Raw genomic sequence first — 14,180 nt, 5'->3', positions numbered from 1 at the left:
GCAATTTTACTGGTGTTATAAAAATATGAATTTTTAATTTATATTTATAGACAGATATTGTTTTAGTATAAATTACGTGACATTTGCAGTTATGTATATGGGAAACCGCAAAGAGTATTCATAATTGTAAAATGACTGCAGTGTTTTTGGAATATCTTTTAAATTATATAAAAACTTTTTCGCTCGTAAACAGTAAATATATATAAGGTATGATGCACAGCGGCTTATACGATAATTAATGTATGTGTACATTTTTAAAAATGCCCTGTTTAATTCGTAACATAAATCTCCCATCTGTAGCTGTGATATTAGCACATAGAATTAACAACACGGCGAGTCATCAACGTGACAAGTGTATTGCATTCTTTTGTTACCAGTGTACGACTTCAAAGAAACTTGTGTTACACTGACACCTTGTGGTCTTATTAAAATAAGGCTTTATTTTATATTAACATTATCGTGTGCTGGCATGTTCTGCAGTTAACAGGCAACAGATTAGCAGTGCACCATGTACTATATAATGTTACATTCATTTTAGAAAGTCTGACATTGTTTCGCATTTAGTCTTCGCTCGACTTTTTTTTTTTTTAAGTTCCCCACGTGATCGTTCAACTAGGTATCCATTAGCCAATGAAAACAAACTTCCTTTATACCACAAACCAATCAGAATCAAAAAGGAAGTGCGGTTCTTAAGTGACATGTTTTCATCTTATTTTAAACCTGCTTAGTTTTTGCGTTTTGAAATGGAGCATGGGAGGACGATGAAAAGGGATAGTATGTCAGCCCCGAAAAGAAGAGAAGGACGTGGATTCAACAGTGATGAAACTGTAAAAAGGAACAAAATTGACAGGTAGCCATTCAGCTAAACACATACTGTATTTTTGTAGTATTTTAAAACCAGACATCCTGATAACATAATCTTGTAATATAGAAAATTAATATAAACGTACATCCAATCTGTTAAAGCTTGCAGTTTTAAAATGTGAAATATGTACGGTAATTTTGTATATCTGTACTACTCAACGTAGTAGATATAATTTTAAACAGTATTATAACATAAGTGGTTATTTTGCGGAGCTCGTGCTTTTTTATTGATAATTCATGCATTTTTGTTTTTTATACTACAAAAAGTGAGGCTATACATCAAAGTATTATTTTACAGTTTGGAGTCCTGTTTCGATTCACCCCAGGATACTGTGCATGAAGTTGTGAATTATGAGCCGCCATCTTTATCAGGTAAAAAAAAGCGATTATATCCAGTTTATTTAAATGCCAGGAGGAGTGACAAAATACCTCATACAAGATTATTTGCGTAGCTGTTTAGAAAGCAAAATTAGCGGGGAAATTACACCCAGTTATTTAAAGAGAAAGTAAAGTATATCTTGTGTAACGGTAGTCACCAAGTGCCCCCCCCCTTTGCTGCTGGAATTTGGCTCTCAAAGAGAATTGTTGCGGATCCACTATGTGTAAGGCTTTGTAGTAGTCAGCCGTTAATCCGTTTTGTAAGATCAGCATGCAAGGCTGTCAGTGTCTTTCTCCCATAGGTGCGCACTATGACCCAGACACCACAGAACCAATCAGCTCTGCCCTGAACTCGCTTGAAGACCTGCGGTCATGGCAGCGGAGTCAGGCCAGCCCATTCAACGTGGCAGCGGAGCCTCTGGCAGGCCGGCTTCCTCCCCTGACGCGCAGGCGGGGCAGAACGCTGGTGTGTCACGACATGATGGGGGGCTATCTGGAGGACAGGTGGGCTGGGGTGGTGCGGCGGAGCGTGTCGGCCTGGTGCCGGAGGCGTCGCTCTCTGAGGGTGTCCTTTGGCCTCCAGGTTCATTCAGGGGGCAGAGGTGGAGACACCCTACGCCTTTTATCACTGGCACCACATAGACATCTTCAACTACTTCAGCCATTTTATGGTGACGATTCCGCCTGCTGTTTGGACCAATGCGGCACACAAACATGGCGTCCTTGTCCTGGGTGATTACTACTATTTAGTTACTTACTAGATTAGTTCCTCATACATCTGATATTCTGCTGGAGAACGGCCATTCCTAAGGGTTAAACGAGTCTCTACTGAGGGTTAAGCCGCTCTTCACACCGTAATGACAAATCTTTGTGTTAAAAGGCTAAGTTGTGATGCATTCTGCTCTCTGATTGATTTGCATTGAATGCTAGTTAATAATTGGCTAACGAGTGATTGCCGTGTTTTCCTGTCCTGATAGCAGCGGGACCCTTGATTGGTTTGGTTTGTTTCAGGCACCTTCATCACGGAGTGGAAGGACGGCAAGATCGCGTGCGAGGACTTTCTGAAGGACGAGGAGTCGTATCGCATGGTGGCGGACAAGCTGGTCCAGATCTCTCATTGCTATGGTTTTGATGGTTGGCTCGTCAACATCGAGAACGACCTGAGTGTGAGTGGAGGGATGGTGGCGCCGTCTCCGTCTGAGGGCCCATCTCACGCTGCTGCTCTGCCTGTGATGTTATAGAAAGTGGGACCCCAGGTTTCCCCCAAGACATCTGGATCAGAACCTCCTTCATGCACCTGGAGAGCGTAAATCTACACTCCTCTGTGTGGGCTTCTCACAGTAGAACAGACTTACCTGAGACATTTCCTGATCCATGAAGGATGTCAGGCTGAGTTTCAGTACAGGGTTGTTGTAAGGTTGACTTCAGCGTCTGTCGAGAGCCTTGCATTTTCAGGAGGGGCAGCTCAGTGGGTAATTGGTAGCTCCTGAGCCACAAGGTTGGTCTTCTCCCTTTTCGCCTCTGCTGTAAACACGACACCCTCCCATGGCTCACTCCCAAGGCGCCCTCCCATGGCTCACTCCCACGGCTCACTCCCAAGGCCTGACCTGCTGCGGGGCTGCACCTTTACCGAGCCTGTGTCCGTCATTCTTCCAGGAGAAGGCTGTGAAGAACCTGCCCCTCTTCCTGCGCTATCTGACAGACCAGATACACGAGCGCATCCCGTCCGGCCAGATTGTCTGGTACGACAGCGTGCTGGAGGGCGGCGAGCTCAAGTGGCAGAACGAGCTCAATGAGAGAAACAGGCAAGAGTGCGGCTGGCGGTGGTTCCCGGTGGCATGTGGGGACAGACGAATGGTACAGGGCAGTGTTTATTGCCCCGATTCTCAGCCACGCCCAGACGGCCAATGTTTTTGATCCCTCCCGGTTCCCTGCCAGACAGTCCACATCATGGACCATCTGGGGGTCCCTGAGAACTGGTTTAAGAAACACTGGATTAGGGCATTGAGACCAGAGACTTCTGCGAACTCAACCACTGGCTTTGCATGATCCCTGATAAAATTCCATTTCTGATTTTTTTTTTGTCCTCTTTCGTCTCGTCCTCCTCCTTCCAGAGTTTTCTTCCAGGCCTGCGATGGCTTTTTCACCAACTACAACTGGACAGCACAGAGTCTGGAGTGGATGCAGACCTACCCTGTGGCCAAGGAGCGGCTGGCTGACATTTACGTGGGTGTGGATGTGTTTGCACGTGGGGAGGTGGTGGGCGGCAAGTTCGAGACCAACAAGGTACGTGCGAGAACCGCAGGCCAAGTGTGCCGGGGATTGGAAGGAGACGCGTGATGCGGTGCGGAGCTGAGCAGACATGACCTCTCGACACCCCAGGCTATGGAGCTGATCCGCAAACATGGGCTGTCGGCGGCCATCTTCGCTCCAGGCTGGGTGTACGAGTGTCATGAGAAGGAGGAATTCCGCGCCAACCAGGACAGGTGGGTGTTGCTTTGGTACTGTGTTGCCCCGCCCACCTGACTCTGCCCAATCACGGTGCGCCTCATCCCTCTCCTCTCAGGTTTTGGGGTCTGCTCGCTGACTTCCTGCATGCCCATCACCTGTCCTGCTCCCTGCCTTTCGTCTCGTCCTTCTGCCAGGGATTTGGGCAAAGTTCCTTCTGGAAGGGAAAGGTGAATCAGACCGCAATTTAGCCACCAAGATTGGATAAGTCTTTCCTGGTTACGACTCAAGGATGCTGGCTTTCCTTGCCTCTGCTCTGAATTGTTTAATCCAGTATCTCTCAAACCAGTTCTTGGGGACCCCCCCCCCCCCCAAGAGTTTGGAGAGAGCAAAAACATGGACAATCTCGGGGTCCCAGAAGACTGGTTTGAGAAACACTGGTTTAATCAATTTAGGCTCCTCTAGCTAAATAAGTTGAACATTGTGCTAACAACACAAAGGTTGTGGGTTCAAATCCCAGGGAGAGTAGCTAATGGTAATAACCCTCCCCTTCTACTGTAAGTCGCTTTGGGTAAAAGCATTTCATGAGTCATTAAGTCCACCTGGTTCTCACACGGCCCTGAAAAGCAGGCGTTATCCAGCTGTCCGTTGTGTGGAGCTGCTGCCAGGATTGTGATCCGTCTTCCTGCCCCCCCACAGTGCGAGAAGTCGCAGAGATGGCTCAACCTAAGTGCCCAGGAGGTGCAGCCACTCTACCTGCCTGAGCCCGTAGGGGGCGGCTCGCTGAAAATCCGCGGCTGCCCTCAAGATGCCTGGAGCGGGGGCTCCTCCTTAGTGCTGGAGGGGAAGATCCCGCCCGAGCTTACGGAGCTGCGTGCAAAGTATGACCTCAGCCCCGGCTCCCCGTACAGGCTCCTCTGTTCGTGCCCTGATTACATTTGAAATATGTCTGAAAACAAAATGCATTAAGTCAATTTCACGTAGAAGGAGCATGTTCATATTTGAGGACCTTTCTCAGCAGACTCCCATAGCCTCGCTGACAAACTGCATTCACAGGTCCCCCTGAAAGGATCCACAGAGCTTGTTTGGGCTGCACGCTTTGATGATGTCACAGACGTTAGACTGTACGGTGAATTCCCTGCTGGTGTGACCTGTATCATGGCCCTTGTCTGTCTTCCTAAAGAATCCTCTCCCTGCACCTGGGCCTTGCTCCCACAACCTTGGTGTCCCTCACCTACAAACCCTCGGACGGCATCGCCGTCTCCCTGGAGATGAGGACCGCGGATGCCGAGCTGCATCCTGCAGACGGCACGGAGCCAGGCCCACGTGAGTGAAATTCCGGGTTGTCCCCGTCGATCGCTGCTGAGGGGGGTGTCATTGTTAATGAACTGCTGTGTGTCCATGTGAATCAGACTCCGGCGTGCAGCTGGAAGCTCTCGCTGAGGATCACCGGCTCTGGAAGCAGTTCACACAGAGCAGCTCTGAGTGGACGTCAGGCTGGAGTGTCAGGTAAGATGGGAGACTGGATCCCAGGGGATAAATGGAAATACGGGGTGAGTGGGCAGGGCCTGACCTCCTGCGGACTCTGTACAGGTGTTACCTCCTGAAGCTCAGTGACTACGCTCTGTTGGATATTGGTGTCAGCATTTCCCGTACCGCCCAGGACCAGGACGTTCCGTTCCATTGCAGAATCGGGGAAATTGCGGTGAGGGGGAGCATTTTTGTCTCTGAACACAGCTAGTGGGGAGCACATTCCCTGAAGGTTGCTCTGCTCTGCCTGCCAGGTTCTGAATGCCGAGAAGATGTGGAGACCTCTCCCGCCACTAAGGGGAGTGTGCCTGGAGCACCCTGTGTGGCAGCGTGCCTCCCGCGGGCCAGATGGCGCAGGCGAAGTGTGCCTCAGCATCACGCTGCGCTGGAACTATCCAGCCCGCGTGGCCCGACACTTCCGGGTCCACTGGCGCCAACTGGACGTTCCAGCCCGCTCTCCGATCCTGATTGGCCGGTCGCATGCCACCTTGTATCGTGTGTGTGGCCTGACTGTGCCTGATCCACCTGGCAGGGTGGAGCTGCTGGTGGAGCCTGTGGGAGTGGGACCAGCCACTCCGAAGTCATGCTGGGGCCGATGTGTACTGAGTTACACAGAGAAGGAAGTGCAGTAGCATTTGACACATACCTACTTCCTGTCTGTACAGGAAGTGATGAGCGATGATGCAGGATTTGGGGCAAAGATCGGGACATTAATACACATCCTCTTGTGGTTGTCACAACTGATGTGCTGGGGGTTTATCATTTTCTATTGTGCTGTGCTAAAGTTTTACTCAAAGAAAATGATGTTTAAATGATCTTCACGAAAGTGAAAATTTAATATGTGTCACAGTCATTTCAGAAGCTCTCCTAAAATCATCCCACTACTAATATTCTGTGTTTGACTAATCAACTCATCAAATTAACTGATCAAGTTAAATAATCAGGTGATTTGTTGGTGAAATCTAACAAATATGCAGAACAGCATTGATATTACTGTTAATTCTAACATTCTAATGTTAAATTCTGTTTTTTTTTTCTGGGCAAATATACACTTATTCACTACCCAGGTAAACAGCTTTAGAGATTTTCTTTGTCTTTCTAACTGTACTGTATTTACGAGCTATACATGAAGCCCAGGTACCATTATTTTACATTTTTGATGTTAACATCTTTTAAACAGCTGTAAGACCACAAATAAACCAAAGTCCATACAGTTGTGACGTCTTACGACCATCTTTTCTTATTTCTGCTCATTACTGGTGAGGTTTTGTCCTCCATGTTGCAGTTCTACGCACCTCCACAAAGTGGCGCACTTGTCCACAGCTCCTGCCTGAGGTTTCCTTGGAGCTGAGATGGAGGTAGCTTTTCTGGTACGTTAAACACCTCACTGTTTCTTGGCCGTTGGTCATTATCAGACATTCAAAACAAATGCACATGAAATCGCTGAAAAACAAGCGCAAGAGATCAGGCTCTCAAATAAAAATGTTTTACGTCGGCATGAATGGAGATGATACCTGCACAAATGGTTCTAACAGTGCCTTGGAGGTAAAACTTTGAGAATGCAAAACTAAAATGTTCTTTACTCAAATACGAATTTATATTTGAGCACATTATGTTCGATTGTAGAATGGACGATACAAAAATAAGGATGGTTTTTAGGATTAAATGGAAAAAGGTAATATCAAGGAATGGGAGACCAAGAATAACAGTCAGACCATGAGGTCAGGACGCCCGGGCACACTGGGTGTGAGGCAGGACCTCGCCATCTTAGTGGTGTTGTGGTTCAGAACGTAACGCCGATGGCCAATGGACGCCCCGCTGCGGATCGCGCCGACTACAGGGTCAGACAGCTGCACGGTTTATTTATGTCGCGGGATGACAGTTGATATTTCACAGGGAGATGTGAGATTCATTTGCATCAGGGTTCAATTATCGCTGACTATGGAGCCGCCAGTGTGGCGCTCCTTAAATGTGTGGGTGCTTCACATTGACAGTAAGACGTTACAGAGGATCGAGGCCTGATGCCGGCCTCTTTCCTGTGGTTTTTATCCTTGTTAGTACCGACAGATATATTACCGTAGGCATGCGACACCATCTGAGATGGCTGGGTGTCACCGGCAGGTCTTGCTGTCCTCGATGCTCCTATCGTGTGAGCTTAGCGGCCAGCTCGCTGCTGCATGCCGACGCGGAATCAGGAAGGCGTGTCTTCACAGGTGCCCCCGCACCACAGAGCGGGACACACCACAAGCAGCAGCCCCGAGCCGAGCCACATACACACTGCGTCTGCGGGGCCTCAGGAGCCGGCGGCCTCCACCACGTAGCTTCCAGGGCGTTCGGAAAGCTGAAAGAAAATGCCGGAGGGCCTGGGGCAGGCTGGAGTCGAACCCGAGCAGCATTGGGCAGGAGGATGGAGCTGCCTGGGATACCAGGCTGTCTTCCATGCTCTTACCGTGTGAGCTTACACACATCCAGCCCATCAAAGGAGAGACACACTGCTTCACACACTAAGGGCCATTATACACTATGTTTTTTGGGCTGTGGGAGGAATCCCACATGGATGGGGTTTGGGGGGGGGGGGTGTTAGGTGTGAAAACTCCACACACAGAGCAAGTGGGGGGGGGACCTCAGCGGTCTGAAACCAGCAGTCGTTAGCATAATGTGGCTACATTTACAACCTTAATCGATACGCCGATAACTGCAGTTAAAGCAAAAAAGCGTAGCGCGACCGCTGTACCTCTCTCTCCCGCTGAGGAAACAGCGAGCGGAAACGTGGAGGCCGAATTCGGAGGAGGTCCCAGAGAACACAGAGCAGCACCTCCTGAGGCGCAGGCCACCTCCACCCGTCTGGAGCACCGGAGCCCCCCCCCGACGAAATTACAGCATCCCATGATAGCCAGGAGTGCGAGTCGAAAATGACAAAAGGTGACATTGTGAGCAGATTGAGAAGTGGGAAAATAAACCGAATCGGGCCACAGGTACCAAACATGGTGCAGGACAGAAAGAGGCGTTACATTGGTGTGCTGTACGATTTGGACTGACAAGATTAGACTGACAAAGAAAAAGGGGAAAAATGTGGAGACAGGAAAAAGAAAAGCTGAAGGAAGGATGAAACTGAAAGTCTATTGCATTTCCTTCTGCTTTCTGGTATTTCCTACTGCGGTGTCGTTCCGGTGCCGGTATGTCCTACGTCAGCCATACTTACACAGCACGAGTGATTGTGTTGATGCTCTGCTCATTATCATCGCCCATCATTTCTCTCTGAAGCTTCGACCACATCCGGAAGTTGTAATTTACTGTGCAGAACAGGGCACCAGGCCCCGACCTCCCAGAACCCTGCACAGGATAAGCGGCAGTAGAAGATGGAGGGAGACTTGGCTTCCAGCTTCCCTGCTTGCTCCCGCTCTCATACCCTGAGCCCCCTGTTTGTGTTTGGAGCTGCATGTCTGTACTGTGTTATGATTATTTGAACCACAAAATATATTTTTCTGCAATTTTGGCCCTGAATATTTACATGCCAATTGATAGAGCATTTTGGCAAAGTCTGACCACCAAAATAAACACTTCAACTTCCAAATCACCCAAGATCTGGGAACAATGCATGATGGATTTCAATTGTTTTTCTATGTTCAAACAGAATACTTTCAAGTTATTTCCTTCAAAAAATGTAAAAAAAAATAATCAAAAAATAAAACACTGGCTGAATACTAGCTAACTGATTAACAGAAAGTACCTGCTCCTTTAGAAGTATTGAGTGAAACTTAAATACTTTGTTTCATTTCAGCTCCAATATGGTGACTGTATTCTTATGAATGTTTAATTAAGCTTTTAACTTTCCAACAATACAGTCATATAACTGCTTATATAAGGTTATTTAGTCAAATAAATACTGAAGGTTTTAAATCATTTTACTTAACTGGACCCATTTATTAGATATACTGAACAGTCCCATTGATAAAACTGTTTAATGAAATAATACAAAAAAAATGAAAAATTAATATCCATTTACTGCTTATGTTCCCATAAAACAACCACCATTTATTGAAGAAAAAACAAACAACAGCAATAGATTTAAAAGGTTACATTTGTGACAAGGGGATGCATGGAATGTGGCCAAAGTGTTTCAGTGCCGCATTTCCAGTTGCGCTGTTGGACATGAGCCGCATTTCCAGTTGCGCTGTTGGACATGAGCCGCATTTCCAGTTGCGCTGTTGGACATGAGCCGCATTTCCAGTTGCGCTGTTGGACATGAGCCGCATTTCCAGTTGCGCTGTTGGACATGAGCCGCATTTCCAGTTGCGCTGTTGGACATGAGCCGCATTTCCAGTTGCGCTGTTGGACATGAGCCGCATTTCCAGTTGCGCTGTTGGACATGAGCCGCATTTCCAGTTGCGCTGTTGGACATGCCCACAAAGGTACCTCGAGAAGAACGGCACAGCGAAGGAGACAGCCATGAGCGAAAGGTCCAGGTCCACGGCAGGTCCAATCCGGAAGAGCCCCATCTGAGTCACAGGCTTGGCATGCGTAAGTCCAGGAATGAGGCCCCCCTGGGACAGGGGTCCGGCAGGGGGGCCCTGACACAGCTTCCTGAGAGGAAGTGACCCACAGGATGAGCGCCGCCTATGGGAGGTCAAATCACTGTCCCGCCCCGTCTCTCCCACCGGAAGCTGATCTGTAGTCCAGTCCGCAGGAAGGTCAGCAGCAGAATGCCCTCAAGTTGATGATTGGCCCTTGCACAGGATGTCCCACCTCCTTCGCGGTGGACTCAAGGCGTTAACCTCATGGGCCCTGCGCTGTCCATGTCTTACCAAAAACAGTCATAAATACTGTCATATATATACAGGTCTTGTAATAACGACTTAAAATATAATAAAGAACAGAAAAAAAGTTGCGTTTCCTCTATGCTTCTCGTCTCTGATGAAAGTGGCCCTTGTTTGGCTTGCTGTGATGTTGCCGCGGCAACACGCCGCATGCCTTCCATCTACCTGCCAGCCCTGAGAGGAGGAGGAGTCCCTTCGCCATGCTTTAATTCTTTTTTTTTTATTTGTTGTTGCGTTTTTTTGGTGTTGCATTTTAAGATTTTTTTCCCTCCTTCCTCGATTCCACCATTTCCCCTTTGTGCTGATGTTGTTACCCAACATAGTCACCTGTTTTGTTTTGTTTTTTACTAAAAATAAAGAGACATATGCAAACATTCGTAAATAAACACAGGGCTGGACTCGCATGGCACATCGGCAGCACAACTTGACTAAACGGCTAATATGGGTGTTCCGGGACAGCAGAAACTCACAGGACGTGTCAGGCCCTCTGGTTCGAGACATTTCGCGGTTCTCTATCCAAAGGTCAGAGGTATGAGCTGACTATGAAAGAACTCTTTCCGTTTGCTAAAGCCAAAACTCAACCGCCAGTTGTAGGTCACCTTGGACTGTAATGTTCCCCATGAAGGATGAAGAATGCTCTACAGAGATATACACTAATTGTACCTAAAGACCTTACCGATTGCACAAGTAGAATTTTTGTAGCAAAATGATTGCTATTTTGTCTCCGTAGCCCCAGATGTCTCTGTTGAAATCTCGCATAGATACATAAATTTAAATATTAAAAAAATGAACTTTTTCCAATAACATACAATAAATATTTTACATCTTCATTATCAGATCCTCAGGTAAAACTCATCAGACAGACGGCATAGTGGAATATAAAAGAGACCCGGAATCAGTAATATGTACTTTGCTTGTTATAAAAAAAAGTTATACATTTCATTATAGAAATTACTGTCATGCAAGAATAAAACAGAATCATGATAATGTAGCACTAAATGAAATTTAAAATGATTACAGTACACAACTGTCTTCGATAATATGAATGTATATTTACACACACAAATGTAATAATCTGATAGTATTACCAGCTGAAAATGTCGTATACTGTATATGAATGGAAGACTATTGTACAATGTACTAGCCAGATCAGTCTGTATCATAATTTTATATGCAAGTGAATAACAAATTAATCTAGCAATAATTACCCTTATAACACCTCGGAAATAATTTAATTGTTCTCAGAAAAACTGAAACACACAAAGTGACTGACACTATGCAATAAGGGTTATTTTTAAGTCGCAGGAGTGAGTTGCTGGTTTTCGTGGCTGTGAGTCTTACGCCTTTGCTTAGCTCGTTTTATTTGTCGTCAATCTTTGGAGTTTCAGCAAACGAGCTCGCGCGAGCAGTCGGCACGGGGGCGCCGGTCAGCGTGTAAACTCGCACGCGAATCTACGGCGCAATTCCCTTAATGTGAGACACAAGGAGCATGTTTAGGGATTCAAAAAGAGGCCCTTGGCTCCACGAGACACCGTCAGAGGAGTTCCGTAAACCGTGCGTAGCAATCAATTCCAAAAACTGAGCATCAGTAATATCAAAGGCTATATTGTACACAACAACGTGAATATAAATTTTAGTAGACTTCAGACTACAGCCTCTTCACGGGAAGGACAGATAAACACTCAACAAACGAACCAGAAGCACTGGTATTATCTGCCGACCTGCAGACAGAATGGCTTTATAAAGTACGTGCAGAGCTTCACTCGAGCGTACAGAGTGGCTCCGGTGTTTCTGCGCCGCTGTTTAATCACCGTCCGGTCGCTCTCACGCTCAGAAGCCCTGAGGGACACCCGGGCGGGTCAGCTTCTCTCGAGACGCCGCGTGAGCCCCGGTAGACCGTAAACTCTGAGGGGGGGAGCCATAGCAGCAAGAGAGAAAGCGGGCACGTGGCACTGAACCCCGACCCTCTGAAAACGCTCGCCCCGGATTCTGTTACATGAGTCTGTCTCAACTCCACCAGGGGGCTGGGAACAAGCGATAGAGACACACATGCTTACGGAGACACGCGGCCAGCAAGGCCCCTGCGCGGCTTTGTCCAGTTACACTGACAGACACAATGTAATAGCTACTCTATGTAGCGTGAGCTGCTTTGGATAAGACGTGTTTGCTTAGTGATTGCTGAGTAACAGCACCTGCCGATTACACAATAATTACAGCCCTGATTGAACCTTAACCGTCCTCACACCATATGACAGACCAGCAGAGACCTGTGGTCAGCATAGACTGCTGCTTGACTGCAGTTGAGGCAGAACCAATTTGTAAAGCTTTGCATTTGTGGGAAATCAGTGTCATTTTTGAAACAACTCAATAACCCAGTATAAACCACATTACAACAGATTACTGCATGCTCTACAGGTTTAAACAAGTTTTATGTGTGTGTGTGTGTGGGGGTGGTCATTTTCTTTAGGCCAAATTTATAACAATTGCATTATAGACACCAGAAATATGCCATTTAGGCCAAGTAGTCATCAGTACACATTCCATATTTCATAAAAAAACAAATAAAGACAAACTAGACAGAGATTTGGGCATTACATCGTAAGAAAGGTCACTGGAGGGTACTTCTTGAAACAAAAACCTGTCTCATACAGGCGCGGGAGGGGGGCGTGGCACCATGACCCAGAAGCTTTTAGTTCAAAATAGTTTTCCACTGAGGAGGAGGCGGCGTTTAACGTTTTTATGTTTTGTTGCCGGGATACGGTTACTCCCTTTTAGTAGGGGGAGAAGCGGCTGTAGCCTCCTTTGAATAGGCTAGCCTGCAACATCAAAGATGAAAAAGGCCCAGTCAGTGCGAAGGCTAACACCGGCTCGGCTTCTACACCCTTTTTCTTCTTCTGCACAAAAACTCTCCTCCCAGTTACAGGTGGTGCGATGGCGGTCACGTGACGGCGCGTCGGCACGGCGCCTTGGATGTGTGTGTGTCACTGTCTTAGCGAATTAGGATTTTTTTTTGTAGTAGTAGTCATTATAACTTCATCGCTATGAAGTTTTTCCCCTCCTCTCTCATTTCGTTGATGTTTTTTTTGTATTCCGCAAATCCAACAGATTTCGACGAACTCCGGCAATTATTTTTCGCTCAGCCCGGACTGAAGGTGTCACAACTTGCCTAAAAGTACCTGCCACCAAAGTACAAAAAAGGGTTCTTAAGGCTCTCGCCGGTGCACTCCAGCGGTCTGGCTTGTCTCCAAAGGCTAAATACTAAATCTTCAAAGACCGAATTCCCCCCCAAATTTTGAGACGCCTCCAGGTTCTGTAAAACTTTCATGAACGTGGGACGCATTAGCACTTTCAGTACGCCGAGAATCTTAACTAGAAAGAGAATTTTACACAACCTCCGAGGAACTAATTATTGAGCAGTTTTTTAAATGCAAAATGCACCCCAGTTTCCAGCAGAAGCAATAATCATGCGTAATTCAATAATTAAAATCGGACCACCTCTCTGTAGGGATTTTGTCACCTCTACGTTTATTTATAGTTCCCGGCGCTGCTGGTGAAGATACACGAGGTGGTGTGTATCAGTAAAGAAGATGGACAAAATACTGCAAGTCCCAGAAGAGGACGTGCATTTGCAGCCTTGAGTAGCTATTGGCGTTTACATCAACTTTCTGTGTTTGTTTACTATCTTCAAATTGCGTAAATATCTAGCTTCTTGCACGAATTAGATGACAGCTGCTCAGCTCTCTTCCCTGTGAGCAACAGCATGATTTTATTCTGCGCAAACAGACCTCCTCAGTCGACAGTAATTATACATTTTCACTACTGAAATGTGTTGGCATGTACAGCACAAGTGGTAAGACATGCCCTTTTATGTACTGTGTGTAGCATGAGTTATTGGGCGCGTTGTAGAAAATCTCTTTCAGCTGTAAATCCGTAAAGTTTTCAGCATTCATAGCAAAACTGGTTGTCACCATAGCGCCCACCGAGCCTCAACATTATGACGTAATGATGTACTTGGACCGCAGAATTCTACCCATTCCTAATCTCCCAATCACCACCACCTCTGGCTTTCGGAAAATGTAGGACGGAATTTAATGCGTTCAGTTTAAGAAAGGAGAAAGGACAGAAGACAGCGCTACCCAAGAA

General features: G+C 46.8%; 2 protein-coding genes across 2 annotated transcripts in view; one reads left to right on the top strand and one right to left on the bottom strand.

The window, feature by feature from the left end:
• Nucleotides 1-569: 569 nt before the first annotated feature.
• On the top strand, nucleotides 570-6,434 carry engase (endo-beta-N-acetylglucosaminidase). Its single transcript, XM_048991911.1, has 14 exons — nucleotides 570-850; nucleotides 1,163-1,236; nucleotides 1,545-1,746; nucleotides 1,826-1,974; nucleotides 2,254-2,408; nucleotides 2,899-3,047; nucleotides 3,357-3,528; nucleotides 3,625-3,728; nucleotides 3,809-3,920; nucleotides 4,390-4,571; nucleotides 4,874-5,016; nucleotides 5,103-5,199; nucleotides 5,284-5,395; nucleotides 5,475-6,434. Exons 1-14 carry the CDS (start codon nucleotides 744-746, stop codon nucleotides 5,850-5,852), a joined length of 2,136 nt encoding a protein of 711 aa, XP_048847868.1. The 5' UTR covers nucleotides 570-743; the 3' UTR covers nucleotides 5,853-6,434.
• A 2,689-nt stretch (nucleotides 6,435-9,123) lies between these two features.
• Nucleotides 9,124-14,180, bottom strand: part of LOC125718239 (RNA binding protein fox-1 homolog 3-like) — a 57,871-nt gene continuing 52,814 nt past the window's right edge. Inside the window, 1 exon segment of the mRNA XM_048991920.1 lies at nucleotides 9,124-12,853. Coding sequence (XP_048847877.1) covers nucleotides 12,809-12,853 — 45 coding nt within the window. The 3' untranslated portion in view covers nucleotides 9,124-12,808.

Source organism: Brienomyrus brachyistius, chromosome 22 (assembly GCF_023856365.1).
Source record: "Brienomyrus brachyistius isolate T26 chromosome 22, BBRACH_0.4, whole genome shotgun sequence".
NCBI lineage: Eukaryota > Metazoa > Chordata > Actinopteri > Osteoglossiformes > Mormyridae > Brienomyrus > Brienomyrus brachyistius.
This window is presented reverse-complemented; position numbering and strand designations above follow the sequence as displayed.

What these genes read in the sequence shown, in the direction of transcription:
- engase (XM_048991911.1), top strand. Translation starts at nt 744, where the DNA reads ATGGAGCATGGGAGGACGATGAAAAGGGATAGTATGTCAGCCCCGAAA. An exon ending in ACATGGCGTCCTTGTCCTGG is followed by an intron (nt 1,975 to 2,253) that starts GTGATTACTACT and finishes GGTTTGTTTCAG; the next exon opens with GCACCTTCATCACGGAGTGG. An exon ending in CTTACGGAGCTGCGTGCAAA is followed by an intron (nt 4,572 to 4,873) that starts GTATGACCTCAG and finishes GTCTTCCTAAAG; the next exon opens with AATCCTCTCCCTGCACCTGG.